Source organism: Sciurus vulgaris, assembly GCF_902686455.1.
Source record: "Sciurus vulgaris genome assembly, chromosome: X".
Lineage (NCBI taxonomy): Eukaryota > Metazoa > Chordata > Mammalia > Rodentia > Sciuridae > Sciurus > Sciurus vulgaris.
This window is the reverse complement of record NC_136471.1, coordinates 40191561-40218119: the sequence shown is the minus strand read 5'-3', so window position 1 is coordinate 40218119 and position 26559 is coordinate 40191561. Positions and strand designations below refer to the sequence as shown.

Below are 26559 nucleotides of genomic sequence, written 5' to 3'. Positions count from 1 at the left end.
TATTTAAGCCTTGGGGTGAATAAAACATTTATGTGTTCCCTGTCCCAGAGAGTAGCTGCAGCATCACCTATTGAGAAAGGAAGGCTACACTGTTGAATGAATTGCAGGCAGCAGGAAGAGATATTTTCAAGTCTTTTTTGGATTTCTGAAAACAGAGTACTAGAAGTTATCACCAATTCTGATGACATCAACTGACCCTGGGCAAAGGATTTTATATACAAGAAGAAGTCATTTGATTGCTGCTCAACTCTGGAGTGAGATCTTTCAGGATACAAATGTGCCATGCTCTCAATTATGGTGTTTCCATAATACATTGATCCTCAGTTTCCTTGTTTGTAAAATTAAGGGGTTGGGAAATATACTGTCTAAGTTTTATGCCAGCTTGGACATTTTGTGGTTATATGGTCATTGGTGTAATGATTAAAAAAGAGAATGTCAGTCAGAAATATTGAAATCAAATTTTATTTTTGGAAAATGACATTACACCCATCTTGCAAATGTACACAGAAATGAGAATGCAATGGAGAACAGAGCTTGAGAGCCAAAATGATTGCAAGAGCAGCTCTTTGGCTGCACAGTATTGAACACTGTGAATCTGCAGCATTCACAGTTCACAACACTTTACACGCATGGGGAACTTCTCTAGACGACCTTGAAGTCCTCTGACCAAAGAGCCCTCATCAAAGTATGGAGTGGGGAAGGGAAAAGGGATGTTAACAGGCACAGGAGATAAAAAGGGTCTGCTCCAACCAGTTTTACACGGGCCTCACCAAACCTACCAGTCCAAGGGGAACAGCAAACCAAAAAGGAAAATTGTAGTCTATGAGTGGGCTAGGCAGTGCCTGGGAAACAGACAGTAATGCACCAGGTCCTCACCTTTTCTGGTTACAACCATTCTAAAGAGATGACTAAAACTCATAAGTATCTATTTTATTTTTCTGTTTTTCTTTTCAAATAATTATTGGTCATTCTCTGGATGTCTCCGAATTCCCAAAAACTACTGCAGGGATGGGGACATCATTGTGTATTGTCTTTGGATTTCATGTGATTCTGAGAACTATTCAACTCCCAATTTGCCACTGATTTTTATGTCAAAGGGAACTGAATCTTTGATCACCATGCCATTCCTTGAGAAATGGTCAATAACTGCTGAGAAATGCCTTTCCCCCCTTTTTGACTTATTTTTTCTTTGCTGATTTTACTTGGCAAGAATGATTGACCCCTAAATCATTTATTTACAATTGTAAGATACCTGGGAGCAGGGAGTGGGAGAGGGAAGAAGGGCCACAAGGAATAATATATTCTTTTCAGAGGTTAAAATGAGTTATTTAAGAAATGTGATGTACAATACCATGCATTTACTCTCCAAAGCTAGTCACTAGCAAGCTAACACCTCTAATACTACAACCACCAATTACAGCTGTTTTGCTACAGTTACTCAATTCTAACTACAGCTATAGGGCAGAAAGGGTGGGCTGTTTCCATTTTAAACTTTCTCCCTTTGAAAATGGCCATAAAAACATTTTCTATACAAGTTTAATGGCACAGAAAGGTGACCAAAAAATGTTTTAAAGAACTTACCACACATGAGAAATGCAAAATTCAATCAAAACATGCATTAGTTGTGTACAAGTCACAAGGGATCATTGGCTTCAAGCTGCAATATATTACAGGACCATACACTGGAGACATTTTGGCATAGCCTCTTACTTGCTTAAACCCCTTGAAAAGAAATTATAAAGAAATCATTGGAAATTTTGGCATCCCATATGATATTGTCAAGCACTGACATTCCCAGGGGCTGTGCACTCTGCAGAATAAATGAACAACTACAAGCTGGCATCTCTAGGCCCACTGATTACATGTATATGGACTGCCTGTGCAGGATCTTGAACAGTTGGTGTCAAAAATAAAATGTTTAGTAACAGAAGGAAACATACATCTCAATTAAGTGAATGTTTCTTTTTATAGTATGGATTTGCTAAATACCCTTTTCATTTAAATTAACTCCACTTGCCTACCGGTTTAGCTTGACCAACTCAGTAGTTGGCAAACCCCAAACAAAAGGGTATTACAGAGAGTTTAATGAGTAGTGGGTAAAAGTTTAGACAAATTGCTCCTGCCTCCCATCCCCACCCAGCCAAACCAAATAACAGAAGCAATCACCTGTGGTCTCTCATTATATTGCAGCTTTTTCAACTATGAGCAAATTAAACAAAATCAACTAATAGTATTTAGCTGATATGAATCCACGGGTGGATTTTTCTGTTCAGCTGAGTATTTCTCTGAGCACACTTCACTGCTCCACAAAAATGGCAGACTAAAAAGGAACCACAAAGTATTCTGTACAGTGCTTGGAAGGCAAAGACCTAAAGATAAATGAGTTACAAGGAAAATGATTGAGAAGGTTTGCTGAGACTGAAAATGGAAAAGACACAGGGCCAGGATCAGGTTAATTCCCACCAACATGCTTCAGACTGAACTGGGGTAAGACTAGGGCTGGTTGAGTCTGGAAATAATTTTGCATCAATCCCAAGGCAAAAATTGCAGGTTAAGAAGCAGCATACACCCAGTTCTTAGGGAGGAAGAAAAACTAAAAAGTGATAATACAAGAAGAATTGCACAGTAAAAAGGATGGATGTTTAGACTGTGGAAAGAGAGTGATAACAGAGTATAAACCGAGAACAAATATAGGGAAGTAGAGGGAGGGAAAAGGTAAAGAAGATTACATAGGGGAGGTAAAGTGGCAAAAAGCCTTTGATATCCTCATGTTATTTCTCAGAAATGAGAAATTCCTATGCCTTCAAGTCTTTGTCTTAGTTTACAAGGTATTTATTCTGACTTCTGTTGTGTCATCTGACCTCCCTCAACTAACCCACCCTTCTTGTGATCGGGAGAGGAAGTGGCCTTAATTCCCAATGGGCATCCTGTACACCCCTAGCCCCAGATATCCAAGGTAAGAAAAATTCACCCCTAATTCCACAAGATATTGAAATCAATAAACTAAGGGATAAAAAGTCAGTCTTCTCAAATGGTAGCCTATGCCAACAAGCTTGGCCAAAGTGTGAGGGCTGCATGAATCCTTAACAAGGAAACAAGCAGGAAGCAACGTCAAGAGGCTGGGTGTGAAGACCACAGCAGAGCTTTGGGAATGGAAGCAAGCTCTGGGGAGCAGGGTAGAGGAGATAGAGAAGAAAGGCACCTTTTCCTGAATGGATAAGAAAGTCAGACATACTGAAAGACAAACTGATGGAGAGTGAGATTTCTAGACTCTGATGAGAAAAAACGGAAGGGGCTATGAGAATCTGCTAACACTCCCCGCCTATAGTAGGTTGCCCATTGAAGTCAGTGCTGTGGTTTTGGAAATTTGTTTGCCTCTCCACACTGTGTCTTTGCTGCTGTGTAACAAGAACCACCTGTCTTTTGCATACCAGAGAAGTGAGGTCTGTTAGCCAGAATAATAAAATTGGGAATTAATTTTTTGAGAAATGACCTATATTGTCTTATATGTAATCACGGCCTTTAAGGGCTGATTAATGGCAATCTATTGAATGTCAACAGCATTAGACTGAATCTGGGTCACCAACAGCCAGAAAATCTGAGGGAGATGCCTCTCTGGCCAAAAAGTAGGCATGAAGGTGGTTATTCCTGCAAGGAAGAAGGAAACCTGCATGGACTCATATTACAGTGAGTGGAGCTATACATGGGGTCCTCTTAGGACAGAGGCAGAAGTGTGACAGTTTCTAAACTCCATACTAGGAAAGAGACTCAGGAGATCTAGCATTTGCAAGGCTCCATTGCTACAAAAAAGGTCCTATATCAATCCTGACATATTGTCAATTTCTGGGCCAGTGCTCAGCTTTTTCCCTCTCTGGGCTCCAGGTTCCATAACTTCAAACTCCAGTTCTTTCTCCACCCACCCCCTGCCAAATGCTGAGGGGTTACTTAGGAAACCAATCTGAGTCTAAAAGTCAAGTGTCTTAATGCAGCAAAGACAAAGCATGCTTGAGGCCTGGCCATGAGCCCCATGTGGCCAAGAACAAGTTTCAGTCACCTTCAAAAACTACCAAGTGTCTTTAATTTCCATAACAAATAGCCAACTGTGAAGAAAATCATTCAAACCACACTGTTCCAGTGCTTCTGTCTAGGGAAGTCTCTTGACATAGATACTTCTGAGGTGGGCTGATATTTTGAAATATTCCCACTGGTGTATATTATCCTGGAGTTCATTTTGGGGAACATGTGTATGTTTGCTCTCCAATCTCAGGGAGATGTGTTTTTTTTAAAAAAGAAAATACATTTGGAAAAAATGTATTTTTACATTGCATGGGATTAGGTGTATCTCTACCCCTAGTACTGAAGAGATTAGAGGATAGAGACACAATTTTGTCCTAGGCAAGCAATGAATTCCTAGTCTATGACCTGGGCTAGGTGATCCTAAGAAGGATCTAATAGATAGCTATACATTAAGATTCCTTGGCTACTTCTGATTGAGGAGGAGAAAAAGGAAGGAGAAGGAAGTACTTGAGGAATGGGGTAAGCCTAGTTGGAGCTTTGTTAGAACTCAATGAATACCCTTTAGTTTCCAGGAACTAAAGAACCTTCCTGCACGTTCAGACCTTGTTTCCCTGGTTCCTGCCATGGAAGGCCACAGGAGCCTCCCATGTGCACACAAGAAGATGGGTATCATGTGTAGAACACACTGCTTGCTATTTTGGTGAAAACACAAGGATTTAATGTTTAACATCAGCCACGGAACATTTTAGTCACAATGCCGCTTGCTTATACCTGGAAACTGTCCCCATCAGGGAAGGATGGCTATGGGGACATTGTGTATGAGGGCAACTGCAGCAAGACTAGGTTATTTTCTCTAGCTGGTCTAATGAAAAGAAATCATTGCTATTTTAAAAGAAAGCATTGCCAGTAGCAATGGTAGCTGCACTAGTTTTTTAATTGCTGAAAAGCCATCTCAGAAAATCAGGATGAACAAAGCTACTATTTCACTTTCTTCCTTTCCCTGCTCCAGAAACAATAAACCTTTAGCCCTTTGCCTGGGAAGACAAATCAGTATGTGGTGACATGTGTGCAGCTGATACGGAAAACTCGTTTTCTTCCATTCCATGACAGAGAAGCTCAAAGGAATATTCCAAAGGCTTCTCAAGATAGGGCATCCCCTGACTTGGATGGACTGCTGTTCCTATTGGTCCTCAATGCCTCCCTCTCTTTGGGGACATCTGCAGCCCATGTGAATGGGAACCATGTGAATATGGGGAGAAAAAGCCATATTAAGTTGCTGGGTAGATTTCCCACTGAGATCAGGGCAGCAGCATATGGCTCCAAGATGCAACATGACCCTGGGAAAGAATTCTCAGGAGCCTAATGGAAGGCAATACTGGTTAGTGGGAAAAGGCCCTGGAATAAGAGCCAAGAGATGCGGGTTCTAATCCCAGCCCTGCCCCTAGCCAGCTGTGTGACCTCAGGGAAATTACTTTACCTCTGCGTCTCCATTTCCTGGCCTGAAAAAAAATGAGGAATTTGGAGTGGATGATGTGATCTTAAGGTTCCTTCCAGCTAGAAAACTCTATGATTCAATCTAGGCTAATACTAAAGTCCATAAGGACACAAAGCAGTCATGCTAATGGCTATCCTTTCCAAAACAGTGAAGAGAAAAGGAGATTTTCTCTCAATTTACCTCTAGTTATCACTACTTAGGAAGTTAGTTGTTCAGCCCAGCCCCTATATATACATTTCCCCTTCTTTGTCCCTATTTCTATTTCTGTAGGGAAGAAAAATTAGGAGGTAGGAACAAGCAACAGATGGATTGTGTGTGTGTGTGTGTGTGTGCGTGTGTGTGTGTGTGTGTGTGTGAGTGTATAAGAGAGAAGGAGAAATTATGGGGGATGGTGGCAAATGCTTGCTGACTTGATGTTTGCTGACCATGCAGCTGTCAACACAATGGGACTAGAGTGGTAAAACTAGACTGGGAAAATTGGGAATGAATAATAGGGGTAAAGGAGTTCAGTGGCAATTTTTTTGCCTTTAAAGCTAATTTAAAATGCAATTAGTGGAGGCTTGAATTTTGAACTATACCAAACCCCTCAAAGTGGCAATACAGAAACATTTCCTTATAATTGATTAATAGAAAGATGAAAACTGTACTATTGTTATAGAAGAGTGTTGATTCCAAGATTATAAATAAAATATGTCCATTTAGTATTTTCTAGTGGTACATAAGCCACAGCAAGTAAGTTCTCAGACAGCTTGTGTGGAGCATGAGGAAATCTAGATTCTTCCTCCGGTCCTACTCTCCCAGCAGGTCATTAAGCTGCCTGAGTCTGTTTTCTCATCTTAAAATGAAGGTATGCGACTAAATGAGATTTTGAGAAAGACAGTAGATGGAGTCCTTTGGAGAGTCTGGTCTAAAGTTTAAAAATGGACCTCCCATCACTCTCTATCCCCATACCCCAATCCAAAGTACCAATTTTTCCTAATTAACTATTAGCCATTCTAGAAGGCAATACAAAAACTGTGAGCTTCTAGAAAAATATAGGGGCTGAGTGAAATGAGTTTCTCAATGGTTTCGAATGGATCTACAAATGCAGGCAAGATCAAAAGGAGATCCTCATAATTTGGGGGTTCTTCAGTGAATGACCAGAATAAGCAGAAACCGGTACTACTATCCTCTCACTTCTGAACCAAAATTCTTTCTGGTAATTAAGGACTTCTGAAACTTGTCTAGGGGCCTCTAGCTACCCCTTCCACCCTACATTTCTCCCTGAACATCAGCAATGCCACCAAGTTGCCACCAATCCATATTGGGTTGTCTTGTAGTATTTACTGATTATGAAGCAGCTGCAGATGAGTATGTGCATGCCTGTACACGTGTGCACACATGTGCATACACACACACAAACACACACACAAACACACACACAGAGCAAGCTCATTCCATTAGTGGGAGGGACAACTGCATGTCATTCAGTAGCCAAACAACAGCTTGGCTTTGAATGATGCACCTTTCAAAATATCTGAACAATTACAAAGCAATAAAGGAAATCTTCATATCTGCTCAAAGCAAACACAGAATTTAGCATGCATGGCTTTCACCCAAATTTAGTTGTCTTTGCCATTATGGGCTGTGATTACAGACAAAAAGCAGTGTTATGAACCTGTACCTCAAAGACTGAGAAGTATTTCAAATGATCAGTCCTTAATAAAGAGAAATCCTTTCTAGTGTTAAAGTGAAAGGTTTCTGTATCTTCAGTATGAAATATTAGGATTATAGATAAAAAAGAGTTCTTAAAATATGCCATAACATTTCATTTAAAATGTAATCAGAATGTCTGGTCCACATTGAAATTATTAATGTAAGCATAACTGTTAAAAAGCTATCAAAAGACTGATTCTATTGAATTGGCCTCTACTATTCATTTCATATTCTCCTGGAGGTGACTGTTTGGCAGTGACAGCATGATTTCTAAACTACATTATTCTGCATTTTTTTGGTAAATTTTCTGTATGTGTTTTTTAGACAAAAGAAAAATCACCAGTTTATAAAAAAGGAGCCTGAAGAGTTTGCTCCTGAAATACAGACATGAGTTTTTATAAAAACGATATTGGTTTCTTGCTATAAAAAGTGACCGAAAGGTGTCAGACCTGAAAACAAATTCTCACAGTGTTTTCAGTGTTGGCTGTTTACAAGGCATTCAATAGAACAGAGATAGATGGATACCATACAGTTCATTGTAATAAGTTGATATGTTGGACAGCTTTCTAGATGAATCAAGTATATAAAATAACATCCTTTACTCCAAAGTCTTATCACTTACTTATTGATTCCAAATTGCCCCAGTGGAGAGGTTGACCAGGAATTCACTGTGCTTTTTAAGTTCTACTGAAACATCTACAGTATTTCCCAATTCTGCTTCATCTCTTTTAGCTAGTCCTGCCCCACAGTCCTAAGCATCTGGTGCCACAGTTATTAGTTGCTGGTGTTTCTATGCCTTGAGAGCCAGGATTGGTGCTAGACAACAAACTGGGGGCTCAATCAGGAGTGAAGAGCAAGGTTGGAAACTGCCTTGCCATCCTCCTGGGATCCTCCAGCATTCTTAAGATTCAGAGACAAGGGGCACTTGTGTTTGTCACTCTTGAATATGCCAATGAGATTTTTTTCCCCACACAAACATTTTAAGGGCTATGTATGTAAACAGCCCTCTACAGAAGGAAGACTGCTGTAGTGTATGAGTAAGTGAGACAGGAAAAATAATGAAGGCGCCTAAGTATTCAGTAGAAAGGTCATGTACTAGCTAGCACATTTGGCATCCCTGGAAAGTTACCCCAAAGGATGGTTATCAATCTATCTCTCACAATTGGTAACTGTGGATCAGTGGCCCAGAGGAGAAATCACAGGAAAATAAACCCAACATACTACAGTGTGTTTTGAAAAGTAACAACAACAATGAACGAAAAATTGAAAGCACCAATAGCCCTGTTGGACAATTGAGTAAAGTACCCTACTTTAATGGTAGGCTTGGATTTGTACTCTGGACTCTGAACACTCCTTCCTCCTTCACATGGAATCACCAAGTGAGTCCGAGTCATCCAAGGACAGGGGCAGGTACAGGTCCTATAAGAAGAGAAGAAGCAAAGTTAACTTTCCCTTTCTGGAAGTCTTGAGCCTTGGGATGGCTGTTTTAGTTTTTCTCTCTAACTTTTATTTTCAAATAGTTATTTATTCATAAGAAACAGAAAAATAATGTATAGGGATCTAACCATATGCTAATGTTCCCTTCACCCAATTTCTCCCAAACATAACATCTTACAGTTCTGTTTGCACTCATTTGTTTAACTGTGTATAATCCTATGCAATTGTATTGCATGCACATTTGTGTGTCTATCACCACAGTCAAAATGCAGAACTCTCAGCACAGGGCTCTCTTATGACACCCTTTTATGACTATATCCATTCACATCCTGCTTTCCCAAGCCCTGACAAACAACAGAGATGCTTCCTTTCTCTATAATTTTTGTATTTCAACGGTGTTGGTGAAATGGAGTCAGGAAGTTAGTAAGATTTGGGGATTGATCTTTTTCAGTCAGCATAATTCCCTACACATTCAAACAAGTTGCTACATGTATCAATAGTTTCCTCCTTTGTATTGCTGAGTTGTTTTCCATGGTGTAGAAGTACCACAGATTATTTAGCCATGCACTCACTGAAGGGCATGAGGAATGATTCCAATTTGGGACTATTGCAAATAAAGCTGCCATAATAGTCATGCACAGGTTTTTATGTGAATATAAGTTTTCATTATTCTGGAATAAATGCTCAAGAGTGCAATTGCTGAGTCACATGGTAATTGCATGTTTAATTTAGAGTTTTCTTTATTCATTTTTCCTTTTGTACATTTTTGTTTTGGTACTGGGGATTGAATCCAGGACCTTCCACATGCATATTGAGTTTTATAAGGACTACCATATTGTTTTCCAGAATGGCTGTACCTTTTACCTTCTCACTAACCAAATATTAGTGATTTCAGTGTCTCCACATCCTCACCAACATTTGATGCTTTCACTACTTTTTATTTTAACCATTGTGGATTTGTAGTGATATGTCATTGAGGAATTAATTTGCATTTCCCTCATGGGCTAGTAATATTAAAATATCCTGATGTCACATTGAGGTTTTTATTTGCATTTCCCTGATGGACTACTAATATTAAAATATCTCATCATGTACTTAAATGACATCTATTTCCTCTACAGTGAAATGTTTCTTCATATCTTTTGTTTACTTCCTAATTGGATTTTTTCTTACTTGTCAGTTTTAAAAGTTATTTATATATTCTTTAAATAAGTATTTTGTTAGATAGGTGGGTTACAAATATTTTCCTCCCAGTCAGTAGTGTGTATTTTCATATCTTTTGTATGGTCTTTGGCAGAGAAGGTTTTAATTTCAGTGAGGTCCAATCTATCCAATTTGTCAGTTTTTTTTTCTTCTGTAAATTGTGCTTTTTGTCAAATCTAGGAACTCTTTGCCAAGCCTACACTAAGAAGATGTTCTCCTATGCTTCCTTTCTAAATTCTTGGCATTTTAGTGTGCAATCCATTTTTTAGTTAACTTTTGTATAAGAAATAAAGTTTAGGTCAATAGTTTTTGTTTGTTTCATTGCTTTACCTAGGATATCAAATTGCTCTGGCAGTATTTATTAAATAGACTATCTTTCCTCTATTGACTGATATTAGTATATTTGTGAAAATCAGTTGCGAATACATATGTGGGTTCATTTTAAGCTCTCAAAGAACTTCCAAGCCCTCAATAAATGGTAACTGAGAGAATGTTCCATAGCTACCTACTTCAAACCTGTTTCCTGATGATTCTGTTTCTTGCCAGGAATTGGGATTCCTAGCTCCAGTATTGTCTTGTCTGTGTCTCAAGAACATAAAGGGAATGAAATGGTACTGGTTTTCCCCATTGCTTCCAGAGATTTATTTGGAGATCCTTGTGATTCCTCTCAGACTATACCCGTGGTTTAAGTCAGTGATTTGCAAATTTTGGTCTTTGTCTCTGACTCTCAGTGTCTGTCTGTCTGTGTCTCTCTCTCTTTCTTTTTCTCCTTCTCCCTCATGCTGTCTCTCTTTTTAACCCTTATATTAAAATGAAATATTGCTTGGAAAACCAATTCATGAAAAAAGTGTAATTGTCCTCACTGAACCAGAGATGTGTTAGCAGATTCTTACCCATTTCCATATTTGTCTGCACCGTCAAATGTAGCAAAGTTTGAAAAACACTATTTTTATGCTTGTTATTAGCAAGATACCAAAGAGAACTGGAAATTTAGAATTAACAATGTGGATATTACTCCTTTTGTATAATGGTAGAAAAGAACTTTCATAGAGGATTGTCCAAGAAAATTGGAAAACACAACTTCTGCTCAAGGTAGTCTGAAAGTGGAACTGAGGAAGGAGAAAGAACAGTGAGAAAGAAAAATTTATATAATATTAAGAATGCTTTCTGCCAGGCACAGTGGCACACACTTATAATCCCAGTAGCTTGGGAGGTTGAGGCAGAAGGATCACAATTTCAAAGCCAGTCTCAGCAATTTAGTGAGATCCTGTCTCACAATAAAAAATAAAAGGGGCTGGAGATGTGCCTCAGTGGTTAAGTGCCCCTGGGTTCAATCCCTGATACAAAAAAAAAAAAAAAAAAAAAAAAACCAAAAAACAGAATGCTTTTTCACAGCCAGTTGGAGTGGTATGTGCTTATAATCCCAGTGACTCAGGACTTTGAGGCAAGAGGATCACATGTTGGAGGCCAGCCTCAGCAACTTAGTGAAACTTTGTCTCAAAATAAAAAATGAAAAGGGCTAGGAGTATAGTTCATTGGTAGAGTGCTTGCCTAGTATGCACGAGGCCCTGGGTTCCATACTCAGTAAAACCCAGACACATACACACACACACACACACACACACAAGGAGGGGTAGATAGAGTCAGAGAAAGAATGCTTTTTGCTGAGAAAGATGGGGCAGAAAAAAATTTAGCTTATTTAGAATGGAAAGAAGAGTAAAGCACATTCAGAAACCTGAGGTTTTAGACCTAGCTAATTCATAATATAATATTGACATGTCTTTTTGAATGTTGGTTTCTTCGTTAGTGTAATATACTTTGGAGAAGACAATTTGTAAGGTTTCTTCCAGTACTGAGACTACAATTCGTGACTCTCAAAGGAATACTGAATGATTTAAAAACAAAACAAAGTCAACTGTAGCAAATGGACTCATTTCTTATAAACTTCTTATAAACCCACTATCCCCTTCTTTGTAAATCAGGGTTTGGCAACCTTTATTGTAATAGGTTAGGTGTAAATATTTTAGGCTTTCTTTGTTGACCATGTATGGTCTCAGTCACATATACTTCTTAGGGTTTTGTTTCTTTTACAATCGTTTAAAGATGTAAAAAACATTTTTATATGAGTGAGCTATCTACACCAACAGAGCCAGGACCCAGGTAAGATTTGGCACCTCTGTTCTAACTACCAAACAAAAGTTAATTAGAAAACTAATAAATAGGTGCTAAATACAAAACTGAGGAGATAATAGAACTGTAACAAAAACTTGTGAAATTGAATTGAGGCAAAGTGACATACAATGGAGTTGTGTCTCTGAAGGATTTAGTTCTCAATTACTTGAGAAAAGTGAAAATCGAATATAATCAAAGGTATCTTTGAGCTGCAGATGTCCAGAAGGGTGGATTAAGACTCTGAAAATCTTTCCTTCCATAAGTGTAATGATATTGGCAAAAATCCACTTTTTCAGATCTCTGGAAGTGGACCAAATATTTGTAACAATCTGAGAAGTGTTTATTCAAGGAATATGGCCAAATCTTAGAAGAATACTAAGCTTTTGATGCTTTAACTTGCTCTAGTTTCATTCTCCCTTTCTCCAGCTCCACAATAGCCTTGAAAACCAAGTGCCTCCGATATTTGTGAAGAACAGCAACGTAGGAGCCACTGCAGGATGCATGTGGTAGTTTGGAGGTCCCAACACGCCTCATTCCCAGAGAATTGTCACTCTCTGACCTGCGTGGGAGTTCCCTGGAAACTCCTGCTTGCAGGGTTCTTCTTTATTTCACTTGACTCAGAGCACACTTGCTGTGAACAATATTGGGGGGGGGGGGCATCAATCACTTGCAATTGTTTAAAAACTGCAGTTGCCTGGGGTGGGGGCAAAGGTTGGGGCAAATAAAACCTTACATGAGCTGGGTGTGGTGGTGCATGCCCATAATTCCAGTGGCTTGGGAGGCTGAGACAGGAGGATTGAAAGTTCAAAACCAACCTTAGCAACTTAGCAAGACCCTGAACAACTTAGCGAGACCATGTCTCAAAGTAAAAACAGCTGCAGATATGGCTCAGCAGTAAAGCACCACTGGATTCAATTCCCAGTAACTCTCCCAGCAAAAAAATAAATAAATAAATAAATAAACTTACAAAGAAAAGGTTAGTGCTCTCCATAAGGGACTTTGAAAAGCTCTAACATAATATATTCCTGAGATTCTAGAAGGTCAGTCACATGTCAAGGACAGGGAGTATTCTCAAAAAAGACTAGAAAAGACCCTAATCTCTCACCTCTGGCTGAACTTGAGGCCTTGTGCAAGCAGTAAATGAAGAGTTAAGGTAGAGTAGTAACCTACCTGTCAGAGCATTGAAATCTTGCCCCAACACATGCACAGACTCCCTTAGTGAAGATTAGGAGACTTAATGGATCAAGGTATTTTAGGAAATCAATCAACATTTTTCTTTTAATTCAAAATTATAATTATCACAAATGAAGGAGATATTAAGGAATTTCCAGAAAAACAAAGACAAAATTCATTGTGCTAACCTATCCTACAAGGAATACTTAAGAGAATCCTTCATGGAGAAGTATAAGGACACTACACAGTAATTCCAACCCACGTAAAGAACACCAGTTCTGGACTAAAGAACACCAGTAAAGGTAAATGCCTAAGTATATTCTACAGAGAGTACAAATTTGTGTTTGTAACTCTTCTTTTTTCTTTCTTTCTTTCTTTTTCTTTTTCTTTTTTTTTTTTTTTTTTTTGGTAGCAGGAATTGAATCCAGGAGCCTTAACCACTAAGCCACATCTCCAGCCCTCTTATGTTTTATTTTGAGACAGGATTTCACTAGGTTACTTACAGCCTCACTAAATTGCTGAGGCTGGCTTCCAACCCAAAATCTCCTGCCTCAGCCTCCCAAGTTGCTGTGATTATGGGCCTGCACCACTCTTCTTTCCTTTTACATTTTACTTTATATATTTGAGGTTTACAGCATGGCATTATAGATAGTAAAGTGGTTACCATAATGAAGCAAATTAACAATTATGATCTTACATATTTTGTGTGCATGGACAAGAAGAGTTAAAATCTACTTACTTTCTAATACAATATAGTTTATTAACTATTGTCCTTATGTTGTATATTAGATTTCTGTATTTGTTAATCCTACATTTCTGTTGCTTTGTATCCTTGGACCTACATCTCCCCATTTTCTTCGCCTCTCCCCTGCAGTTCCCCTGGTAACCACTGTTTTATTCCCCACCTCTGCATGTTTGACTTTTTTTTTCCTTTTCTTTTTAGATTCCACATATAAGTGAGATCATTCAACATTTTTCTTTCTGTGTCTGGCTTATTTCAAAAGACAACTGCATGAAGTAGTAATTATAAAAATGTGTTGATGGACTTATTGTGTATAAAGATATAATTTGTATGTCTATAACAGCACAAAGGAAGGGGGAAGAAACAGGAACATTGTAGCAAAAATTTTACATATGATTTAAATCAAGTTGCTATTAATCTAAAGTAGATTGTACTAAGATACTAATTATAATCCTTAAGGCAACACTGAGAAAATAGCTCAAAATAAAATCAGCAAAAAAAAAAAAAAAAAAAAAAAAAAAAAAAAAAAAAAAAAACAAGGGAACTAAAATGGTACACTAGACAATATATATTCAACAAAAGGCAGAATTGAATAATAAAGAAACAAAAAGACAGAAGACATATAGAAAATAGCAAAATAGCAGATGTAATTCCTACTTTACCAGTAAATTACATTAAGCACTAGTACATTAAACACTCAAATTGAATTTGAGTCACAGTGATTGAAAGAATGAACTTTATAAAAAATAGTATCCAGTCTTATGCTAAGAAAAGCAATTTAGATTGAAAGACATAAATATGTTGAAAGTAAAATGATGGGAAAACATCAATCATAAAATCAATAATTAAAAGAGAACTAGAATAACTACAGTAATATTGGAAAACAACTGACTTTAAGAAAAAAATTCTTACTGGAGACAAAAACTTTATAATAATAAAAGGGTCAATGACTCCAGAAAACAAAGTTATAAATATGCACCTTAACAACAGAGTCCCAAAGTACATGAAACAAAAACTGATGGAATCAAAAGCAGATATGTTTAACAATTCAACTATTTTAGTTGAAAATTTCAATACTCCACCTTCAATAATGAATAGAACAACTAGGCAGAACACCAAGAAATAGAGGACTTCAAAAACACTATAAGCAAACAAGCATCTATAGAATGCTTTACTCAAGGACAGCAGAATACACATTGTTCTCCAGTGTCCATGGAATACTCTCCAGGATGGATCATATGCTAAGCCATAAAATGAGTCTCAATAAATTTAAAAGGATCAAAATCATAAAAGTGTGTTGTTTGACTATAGGGGAATTAAATTAGAAAGTTATAATAGAAAGACATCTGGGAAATTCACAAATATGTGGAAATTAATCCACTGCTGACTAACCAGTGAGTCAAAGAATTAGAGAGATTAGAAAATTCTTTGAGATAAAGAAAAACGAAGTTACAACATATCAAAACTTATGGGATGCAGCTAAAGCAGTTCTCAGAGGGAAATTTATATGAAATGCTTTAAATGTGCTAACCCAAAGATACAGTGCTTGCCAGGGTTCAGGTGAAAGGGGAAGGAGCTGTGACTACTAATGGGCATGGGGCTTCTTTGAAGAGTGATGAAGATGTTCTAAAATTAGATAACAGTAAATGTTTGCATAACTTTGAGATTGTACTATAATCTGCTAAACTGTATACTTTAAAATGGTGGATTTTATAGTATGTGAATTATGTTTCAATAATTCACATAATTATTTTTAAATACACTTTAAAAGTCCCTTACATTAATGATAAAATGCTGCTCATGTGATTTCTGAGAACACAACCATAAACAGCAATATGCATGTATAGCTGTATAATGAATATAGTAATACTTAGGATTTAATAATATGTTTAAATGTAAGGGATATTTTGTAGTAGCTTTTTCTATCACTATTTTGACTATTGATTAATTTCATAATTTAAACTTGTATATAATGAAATTTCACTAGTAGAAAATGCACAGGATTAAGAGTCATGGGACTCAAATTTTAGGCCCAGCTCTGCTATTTAACTTCCCCTTCTGGGCCTTTGCTTTCTACATCTGAAAATTGAGGAACTTATGAACTATAAGATCTTTAATGTTCCTTTTAGTTCTAAAATTCTATAAAATATAATTGCATTTTTTCTTTAGTTGCACCAAAGCACAAGAAATGAGATGGATAATGCCAAGTTAACAAACTCCCTGGATATTTTTCAGGCAGTATAAAAGGGCTCTTAAAAATATGAAGGTCACTTTGAGTCTTATACTAAATCATTGGGCTTCACTATTCATCTCTGCTCTTAATTATTCAAGTAACAGACACTTTAGTGGAGTTGGTTGGTGGAAATAATTATATGAGAATACTGTCCCTGACGTTGTATTGGAGCAAGTGGGTGAAGGCATAGGGGTAGAATAGTGAGGTGACTCCACTTGAAGCTGCTGTGGTTTGGAATGGGTAGAGGTGCAGACTAAGGAGAGAATCCACAGGACCAGAGCTAGGTATGAACTTCTGAACCTCTGTACCTCCATCAATTTATTTCACATTCAAAACGTATTTTCTTATATGGATAGAACAATGTTCAGGAAAAAAGAATTATCTTAACATTCTGGTTTTGTTGATTGATATGTAGAAATACAGAAACACACAAATTGCTTAACAATACAAATAATTTGCACCTGAAATTCATTTGCTTAGTCCCTTGGAGCCCTACAGAACAAAATGTTTGTAACAAATACAGCTGTGCTGGCGATATTCTTGCATTAGAGAAAACAAAAAAAAAATTGGTCTCTGGTCCAAGGAGCTTATAGTCCAAAGGAAATCAGGGAAAAGTTTTGAGAAGACTGGCTTCTAGTTTGAGTTTGCTATTTCTCAAATGAGCGCTGCACTTTTATGGTGGCTTTGTTCTTGCTGTTTTTTGTTTTTTTTTTTTAAAGCTGAAATGCCTGTTCTTGTTACCAGCCATCAAAAGCTTACCCAGTCTTCAAGGCCCCACTTAAATGTCACTCTATGAAAAGCTTTCCCCATCTCCCACCCTCCCCAGTCAGATGTCTTTCCCACCCTACTTTGTCCTCTTGCAGTCCTTTTGTTAGCTCTCCATTACACTGTGCAAAGTCACATGTATTAAGTTATTTGCCCCTGTGACTTAGGGGTCAGAGCTCTGTTTTGTTCATTCATCTATCTCTCTGACCACCTATAGGAAAACAAAAGAATTATTGGAAACATAAAGGAAAGTATATATTTAAATTAAGTATATATTTAAATTATGTTATGTTAAATTATATTTAAATTATCTCTGACCACCTATAGGAAAACAAAAGAATTATTGGAAACATAAAGGAAAGTATATATTTAAATTATGTTACATAAAGTATATATGTAATTTATGTTAGGTATATATTCAGACAATATGTTATGTTCAGATACTTTACAGATAAAACACCTCCAAATTTAAAGTCATGGGTGCAATTACTAATCTGGGAAAGCTTTTCATTGAATGAGTTTCCCTATGTTTGTAAACTTTTGTAAGATCTTGAATGTGGTACTATCTCCAAAGGGAGTCCTCAATAATTTTTTTTGTTGAATCATATCGAAGCTATCTTTCATCTCTGTACCTCTTCGTTCTCATCTGTAAAATGGGAATACTATCTGCACTATCTCTTCCATGGGGATATAACAAGGGTAAATGAGAACTGACTATGGAAAAGATTAAAGCAGTATAGAAATGCAAAACGTTGTTCTCATTAACTAGCCAAAGATTTACTTTGTGTCCATATTGTAGCACTTGAGTATGCGGACTTTGGCTAACCCCCTTGCAGCTGCATTAAGGATTCTCCATGAGCTGCTTGAGAGGAGAAGCCAAAAGGCTGATTACAGCTTAGGGCCCCATCACAGCCATCAAAAGTTACCAGAGGGATGCTGGGACTTCAAGTTTGTTTCCAATTGTGCAGGAGGAAAGTCATGGCCTCAGCCACCTGCTTCCTGCCTCCACCATGACTCACACCTTTCAGGTTCACTTGGACAAAAGGTCAAATGAGATTTGCTCAGGCCCACTGCCCAGGGATATTGATGGTTCTAAGGCTCAGGTAGCTGTGTGAAAGGAGGGGTGTGAATCTGGGACCTGAGGCCCAGGGGGATTGAGCCAAGGTCACAAGACACATTTTAGCTTATTCAGAAAAATCAGTTCAAGCTTCATTACTGGTATAAGTATGAGGCTTGTTGCCTCCCAATAGGATGCACTGAGGGGAGTGCAACATAATTCTTATGATAGCCCTGCCCAAAACGCATAGTCTGAATCTAATCACAAGAAATAAGCACACAAATTCAAATTGAAGGACATTCTAACTGGCCTATACTCTTCCTTTCTATAATATACTGTACTAAAAGATTAAGTCTCAGGAACTTTTCCAGATTAAAGAAGATCAAAAGGGTAGTGTAATTGAATGTAATGTGTTATCCTATCCTAGATACTGGACTAAAAATGAACATTACTGAGGCAATTGATAAAGTTCGAATATGGACTGTATTATGTCAAAGTTAGATTTCCTGATTTTCGTAATTGTACCATGGTTATAAAAGAAAATGCCATTGTTCTTAAAAAAATACACACTTCAGTATTTAGGGTAAAGGAACATGATGTTTGCAACTTAATCTCAAATGATTCAGAAAAATAGTAAAATGTATATATGCATGCCTGTGAGGTGTGGGGAGGCAGAGAACACAAAAAATAAAGTAGACCAGAAAAATACAAACAATTGGTGAATCCGTACAAATGAAACACAGAAGCATTTATTAGTCCTGCAACCTTTTTGTAAGTTTGAAAAGATATAAAGATAGCAAGTTTTTTAAAAGAATACATTATATCTAAATTCAAATGTTTATTTTATTTAACAGTTTGCTCTAGAAAATTATATAATTTATTACTTGCTTTCTTAACAGTATTAAGAAAGAATAATTTTAAAAATAAAAGGATATACTGAAAATTCCGCAGTGAAGAAAATAGTGAGGCCTTGTAATGCTGCCACCTGTGAGCTTGTTCTAGTCCTTCAATAATTAAAATCACTTTTAGAATTAAATTTAAAAATAACAAGCAAGCCGCAAGTTCCTGCAAGCCCAACCAGGAGAAACAGTTTAACAATACCAACACTCACCTCCACTGGTTTATGGATGATGGGTCTTCAGCCTAAATGAACCAGACATGTCAGTTGAAAAGTTGAACGACTCAAGTGTGCAGAACAAATGCCCAAGCTGCCTCTAGCACTTTGGGGAAGGTAATGATTACACTTCCCAGAAGGAAGGCAGGGACAGAAAGGCACAAGGCAAAGATATAGTAAGAAGCAGTGTAGCGTAGGAAGTTCATTATGGGCAGCAGAACAACAGAGGTAGGCTGCTCCCATCTTGAAATGTGAATATATTAACAAGTTTCTCTGTTCAGCAGAGAATAACTGAAAGCTAATTGTAAAAGCAACTTTCATCCATTCTCACAATCTCTGAGTAAAAGTCTATGAGACAGGTCAGAAAATTCTGAAACCAAATAGCTCAGTAGAACAATCAGAAGGTCCTTGTCAGGATCAATATCAGAAGTGAAAGGGTAATTAAGGGAATGGAATGGGCATTAGGAATGACAGGACAGGCAATAGCTATCCGATGTAGAGAAATTAAAAGTCTGATGTAGAAAAAATGAAATGAAAATGGATGTCAGGCAGTAGCATGCTGTTCAATGTTTAACAACTGACTTTCTAGGGGGAAAAGAAATAACTGGTTTCCATGGTGTAAATATTCCCACCATGGCCAAGTTCAAGTTACCAACATGATGTTACTGAACACAGGAAGTGATATACACAATCAGCTCTCAAGAGCTACTGTGAAATGACTCCAGTATTACACTGGTAGTGACTTCAGTACCAGTCCCATAGCTAATTATGTTGTCCTGGTAAGTAACTTAGCCATTTAGGTCTCAATTTTCTCATCTGTAAAGTGACAACCTCATAAGATTAGTTAAAGAATCAAATGAAATGAATTCATCTCCCTTGAAGGGGTCTTCCATGACCTCTCACCATTTATGGTTCCATGATGGAGTTAGCTTTGTTTTTTAGCTTTGTCTTTTTCTTAATCTCATATCAAGCCTTGTGAGCCAGAAGAATACAAGAGAATCCCAGAGGAACTTGCTTTACAGTGTGGTCATCAGAGATGAAACCACATCCACATTCTTCAGGTATAAGAGGTTTAAGGCAGTGACCACCCTGCATTTTCTACACAGGAGAGATTTCTGGGCAGGAATCTGCTTGGAAAGTACAGCTAGGAAATTTATGTACTTCTATTATTATTGTTTATGGTGCTGGTTATGGAACCCAGATCCTTGAGGGTTCCATGCTAGGAGAGCACTACTGCTGAGCTACTCTCCTAGCCCCAACACTTCTGTTATTTTAGTGATATATTTATTTGGGATAGCTAAAGAGGTGCAAATGGTGCCCAAGGTCACTGCAATATGTTTGTGTCCTTTCTTCATACACTGCACCAGAATCTGCCAGGTAATGAACAGAGTGAAACAAGAGTCTATTCATCGATGTCCAGCAAATCTAAAGGGAGTAACTTGGTGCAAGCATTTTTTGACTTCTCTCTTTATGTTACTTCCCTTGACTGGTTCCTGGTGTTGCCCTCAACATCCCCTTTGCTATGTTTCTGAATTGGGGATGCAAATGTTCAATCCATCCCCCAAGACATTGTTCGGTTATACCATTACCTCAGAAGGAGGTACTTGGGACCTTTGTACTTTTCCCTTTGGGAAAGATACAGATGTAACTGGAAATTGAAAAAAAGCAGGCACCAGAGGAATAAATAAAAGTGACAAGAAGCTTGATTCCTGTTGGGATTCAGGACATCAAGCTAGCAGAGCCAGATGAAGGAGGATTCTGGCTTCATTATGCTGTTGAAGTGGAATGGAAGAGAAAACTTCCATCCTGCCATTCAAGAAACTCAGAATGCAAAGGAGTTTAGTAAGGTATAAGAGACATAATACCTTGTGCTTCCGGAGGCTGCCAGGACTGGTGGGCGTAGAGATGGGAGACTGCTTAGACTTGGGGGTAGAGAGCTGGCTGCTGGAGGTTCCGTTTGCTAGCCCAAGGCAAGAGAAAAGGAAGGGATAAAAATCAACAGCATACAAAGGAGCAAGTTATCCGACCCCTCCGAAGACACTAAGAACATTCAAACAAGGCACACAGACAACCAAGTGATTTGATGAGTAGAACAAAGGTGAAAAGAAACACATTCCTCAAAAGGACAAGAACTGCAATCCTCTGTTAATTAGGTCCCTATGCAGTGCAAGGCAGACATCCTCCCACCCTTCCCACCAGCACACTCCCTGCGTGCTTCCCAATCACAGGGGTCTGTTTCTTTTCAAATCTTTTTCATATTCATTCCCAGGTTTGACCCTAACATCTCTGGGAGGTAGTCTGGACAAGTATTAGTTTACTTCAATCTTTGAGAGGAGAAAAGTGGGGCACAGAGAGGTTATGTGCCTTACATAAAAGGGGAGAAGTATGAGTGCTTCAGATCAGGGCGTATCCCCTTTGGTGGCAGATGACAGGGTAGGAACAGGACAATACCACTGTCAATCTCTCTCCCTCTCTTTTCCTGCTTACCTCTTCCCCCTTTGCTACCTCATTCTAGATGGAAAAAAGGATCGTAAGGAAAGAAAGAGAAAGTAGGCTAATCAGGAAGAAGAATGAAAGGGAAAGTAGAGGAGAAACAGAAATTAAAACATAAAGAAGGGCCCAAACAGAAAAAATGGGGCAGAGGAGAGAATTAAAGGAGGGGGGGGGAGCTAGGAATAGGGGAGAAGAGTGGTGAGAAATATAGGGTAAGAGAAGAATGAGAACAGGGAGAAAGGAATAGACAGAAAGGTAAACAATGGTAGCCAGAGTCAGGGTATAGCCCCAGTTCTCTGTAGTCAATAAAATGCTGATTTAGTTTTGAACATCTTTATATTTCATTTTGTTTTCAAATTGTTTTATATCCCCTTGATAATGAGTTTTTTTAATATTCAATCATGAAAAAAGAAATGTACTGCATTTAAATGGAACAATTAAATAGTTTTCAAAATGAATTCATGTTCAAGAATCTCATACTGAAGTGATTTTTTAAATTTTAGGACCTACATTGTTAAATAGAGATATTCTGAAATGTGCATTTAAGAAAAAGCAAATATAGAGAGTGAAGGAGAGAGAAAGTGAGGGAGAAACGAGAGAGAGTGAGAGAGAATAAACAGAAAATTGAGAAAGTTAAGTAGAGAGATGGCCTAAGAATGCTGCTGTTAGCCCAATAGATAAAGCTTAAACTGTGTTATCATGAATATTTCCTGAAGATATACTTCTACACCATTTATGGTAATGTTTCCCTAGGTTCTGGAACATGGCTAGAAATGGTAGAGATGGAAGAGACATCAATGTGGTGGTTGCTGAGTTTATCCAAGTGCAAGTAAGTTGGAAAATGAGCACTGAGGCGCATTCACCACTGTCTGGTTTTTGAGAAGCTTCCTTTATTGTCATTCATTTATTTAGCCAATAGTTGTGGAGCACTGCCCATAAACCAGGAAAAGTTTTAGATATTGGAGTTTCAGGAATGAATATGGAACTTCCTGTGGGGAGGCAGGCAAGGACACCATGGAGTAAGTGTGAAGACAGAGCCATACATAGTATATTATTGAAGCCCAGAGGACAGACTTTTCAATCAGTGGTCTGGGAGGCAAACAGAGAGAGAGGTGCAACACCTGAGAAATCTTTAAAGATGAATCTGGCATAGGCAAATCTACACAGAGAGCAAGCAGATTAATGGTTTCTAGGGGCTGGGTGGGGGAAGAAGTTGGAGGGAAATGGAAAGTGGCAGCTAATTGGTAGGAGGTTTCTTCTGGTGATACAAAGTTATTCTGGCATTAAATTGTGGTAATTGTTGCACAACTCTGTGGCTAAACTAAAACCCACCGAATTGCGCATTTTAAGTGAATGAATTATAAGTTATGTGAATTTATCTCAATAAAGCTGTTTTATAAAAAAGATGAATGGGAGCTAGCTAAACCAAGAGGACAGAAAGGGTATTCTGTACATTAGAATTGCACAATAAAAAATAAATTAATTTAAAAAAAAGAATTGCACCAGTGGGGCAAAGTTGTGAGAATGTGGAAGAATATAGTACTTACAAAGTGCAAGTAGCTTATAATGGCTCAAGCATAGGGTGCCAGCAGGGAGTTTAAGGAGATGAGACTGGAGATAGAAGATAAGAGCCAGACCTTCAGAGTCTTTCATGTGGCATATTAAATTTCAGTTTGATTTCTTTAAAAAAAAGTCACAAAGATTTTAAGCTGAAAGTGATACAATCAAATCTGCATTTTAAAACTATTACCCCAGCTGCTATGGTAATACTGGTTTGGAGTGGGCTGGTTAAGGGTAGAACTAACAAAGATGTTGCTTAGGAGACATTGGAGTAGTCAGTTAATGATGGTGATGGCAGCCAAGGCAATGGGGAAGGAGAGAAGGGACCCAGCGGCATAGAGGGACCTAGAGGCCAGATAAGCTTAGAGTGCTATGTTTACACACCATGTAAGCCACCCAAAGAACATGACCTATACCAGACAGCACAGAGAATGTGGGTGCCAGACTGCCAAGGCATCTGGCTTTCTGGCAAACAAAGGCTGTACTGTAGGAAAGGCAAGAGTCTGAGGAATCACAACTGTGTGAAGCAGTCAGCTGCTCTTTTTAAGAAATGAGGGAGTTAATTAATGAAAGAGTTAATGGACCGCCTACAGTGCCTGAGGGCTTTCCCATCAGACCCAGTCACTAGCATTCAGGATAAGGAACAATCTTAGAGGACTGTGTGAGCTGACACAGTGAAGTCTTCAAAAAGAGCCCTGGTCTCAGCCTACTGAGTTCTAATAGATGTGGGCATCCCTGGGTAAGTTCTGGTGCTTTGTTCCCTAAGGTCACTGTATCCTTCACAGATTCTAGTTGCCCAGCATTTGTTAGTTACACTGCAAAAGGGTGGCTATTATATCCCCAGTATTAAAACTGTCTTTTTAAATCTACACTTTTATCTGAGAATGAAACCATTGTCCTTGCCAAGATATGGGAAATCATTAGTCACAAGCATGTCCACATGTGAGTCAGTTTCTACCTGCTGGCTACAGATCTTAATATATTGGCTCTTCTACAACTTCCAGGTTTTTTTCTCACTATCTTCTGAAACTCTCACCCAGTAACTTTAGAAGCAGTATATAAATACATGTTCCATATATGCCTCTCTATATTATCTGCATATGTGTAAATGTTTATATCTGCTCTCCAGGTCCCTACCTCCAGAGAATCAATCTCAAGCTATCTGTAAATAAAGGATTTTATTTTGTCACCAACATTCAACACACATTTTGGAAATAAGTTTTTAATAATTTAACTGCCATGCACTGCATGGTTGAAAAAAGGCAGACACTTCCCAATACTTTCCCAGAGTTCCCTGATGGAATGAAATCCTAAGATGGACATAGAGAAATGAGAAAATGTAGACATGCACAGGCAAAAGTAGATTGCTTACAAGTTAAAAGAGCTCCTTTATTTAGAACCTAGGTAAAAATATATTCATATACACATTTTTGCTTTTGGATTCTATGGGGGAAAATCTGGAAGAGTGCTATTTGTTATGGATTCTGGAGTCGATTCATATAAATGTCAACTAAAAGAAGCAGTAGGAAATAATGCAAATAGGATCTGATGAATTCTGTGTGTTCTCAGATTGGTAAACCCATTGTAGAAAGGCTGTCACATTTCATTTTGAGAGAGAATGAAAGTGGCATTACTGTTTGATCTTTATTTTCCTTTATTCTTCCTAATTAAACATCCTTAGCTCTCTGGTGGTTTGGAAATGCCTTGGGATGGGGTGGATGTCTTCTCCCTCTTTGGTGTCTCTCACTTTCTACTTTGGAACCAAGCAATCACTATTCTTACCTTTTATTTATATATAATCCAAATCCTCTTATTTCTTTCTTCTCTTTATACAGTTCATTTTTCCCCCTTTGCAACAAGGTATGTCAAAACCATTTCAATCTCCTATACTACCTTATCAAACTTATCAAAAAATACAGGATAATTATTGTGCTATTTTTCCAATTTTCATCACCTTTTGCAATTTTTGGAAATACATGTACAGAAAAGTGCAGTAAATGTAAACATACAGTCCAATGAAGGCAAATGAGCATAATTTACCACACAGGTTAAAAGAAAGAACACTGCAGGTGCCCTACTGAACTTGACTTTATTTAAAAATTTGATATTTTATCATGCATTTTGGAATTAGTTTGGATATTTTAGATACATTGCATTAACATAATATTTATCTCGATTACTTAGTTTTTAGGTTCCCCCTTAAATTGTATGCCTGTTCTACCCCAGTAAGCCCTCAACAACTCCTTTTCTTTTCCTCTGGAGGGAACCACTAATTATTGTTTATTGAGTATCTATGGTGAGTCAGTTGTGCGTTCTCTCTCTCTCTCTCTCTCTCTCTCTCTCTCTCTCCACACACACACACACACACACACACACACACACACTCTCTCCACACACACACACACACACACACACACACACACACACACACACTCCAGTTAGAGGAAGCAAAGTCAGGATTCAAACTTTGGTCTTTCTGATTCTAAACCCTAAAGCCTTCATATATTCTCTTTTTTTCCTTTAGCTTTTGCTATGTAGCTCCTTCCTTTTTGAGATGAATTGCTTCTGGGATTCCTTCTTAGACAATTTTCTGACAGGGAATAGGGAGGAGGAGGAATAGTTGTAGCAGAGAAAAGAGAAAGGAATAAAAAGGTTAAAGCAGACACCAGGGCTGACACCCCATCTTTGAGGCTTCTATCCTATTTGAATAGGTTTAAATTTGAAAGTGGTTAGCAAGAGCTCTCTTTCATTCACCAATTTGGCTGGGTGTATACACAATGTCATGAAACAATAGAAGGCAGACAAGCCAGCATGCCATGTAACTACCCTCATGCCACAGAGTGCTCTGGGAAGATGGTATTTGTGCCCTGTCTCCTCCCTTAGTTGGTGCCCTTCAGCTATGTGGTAAAATTGCCAAGCCTGGCTCTGTACAGTCTTGGCTCACTGGCTTTTCTCAATGATTATTCCTGTCCTTGCCCTTGTACTTATCTTTAGCTCCTTGGCTCTGCCAGCCTTTCCTGTCAGAGTGGAAAGGGACAAGCCCAAACAGGATGGTGGGTGAGGCAAGTAGGCTGATTATGTAGATTTACAGGGATTGAAAATATATGTAGGGAAATGGTTTCCTGGGAGTGAGGAATAAGATGCTAGTGGTGGTGGTGAGGGGCTAGTTTCCAAAAAGCAATGAAAAGTCCTGTTTCTGAAATAGACAAGGGAAGAATACATGGAATCACCAGTCAGGCTGAGCTCTCAGACTGTAGATTCTCTTGCTTAGAGGCTAGACTGATCCCTAAAACTAAAATGCAGTTACATATAAGTTGGGTGTAAGTAGCCCCAGGAATAGTGACTGAAGAGCTGTCTGGGCAGTAAGTTAGACATGTCATTAACACTCTGAGTTCAAATTTTC

The 26559-nt window shown here is 38.1% G+C and overlaps 1 protein-coding gene across 3 annotated transcripts in view; it reads right to left on the bottom strand.

Annotated features, from left to right (window-relative positions):
* Positions 1-474: 474 nt before the first annotated feature.
* Positions 475-26559, bottom strand: part of DCX (doublecortin) — a gene marked incomplete at its 5' end in the record, with an annotated part of 108570 nt that continues 82485 nt past the window's right edge. For 2 of the 3 annotated variants that reach the window (XM_079124698.1, XM_079124696.1), the window contains 2 exons: positions 475-8626; positions 20969-21063. In XM_079124698.1, coding sequence (XP_078980824.1) covers positions 8570-8626; positions 20969-21063 — 152 coding nt within the window. In that variant the 3' untranslated portion in view covers positions 475-8569. The remainder of the gene's footprint in view (positions 8627-20968; positions 21064-26559) is intronic. The other variant, XM_079124697.1, reaches the window with a different exon arrangement.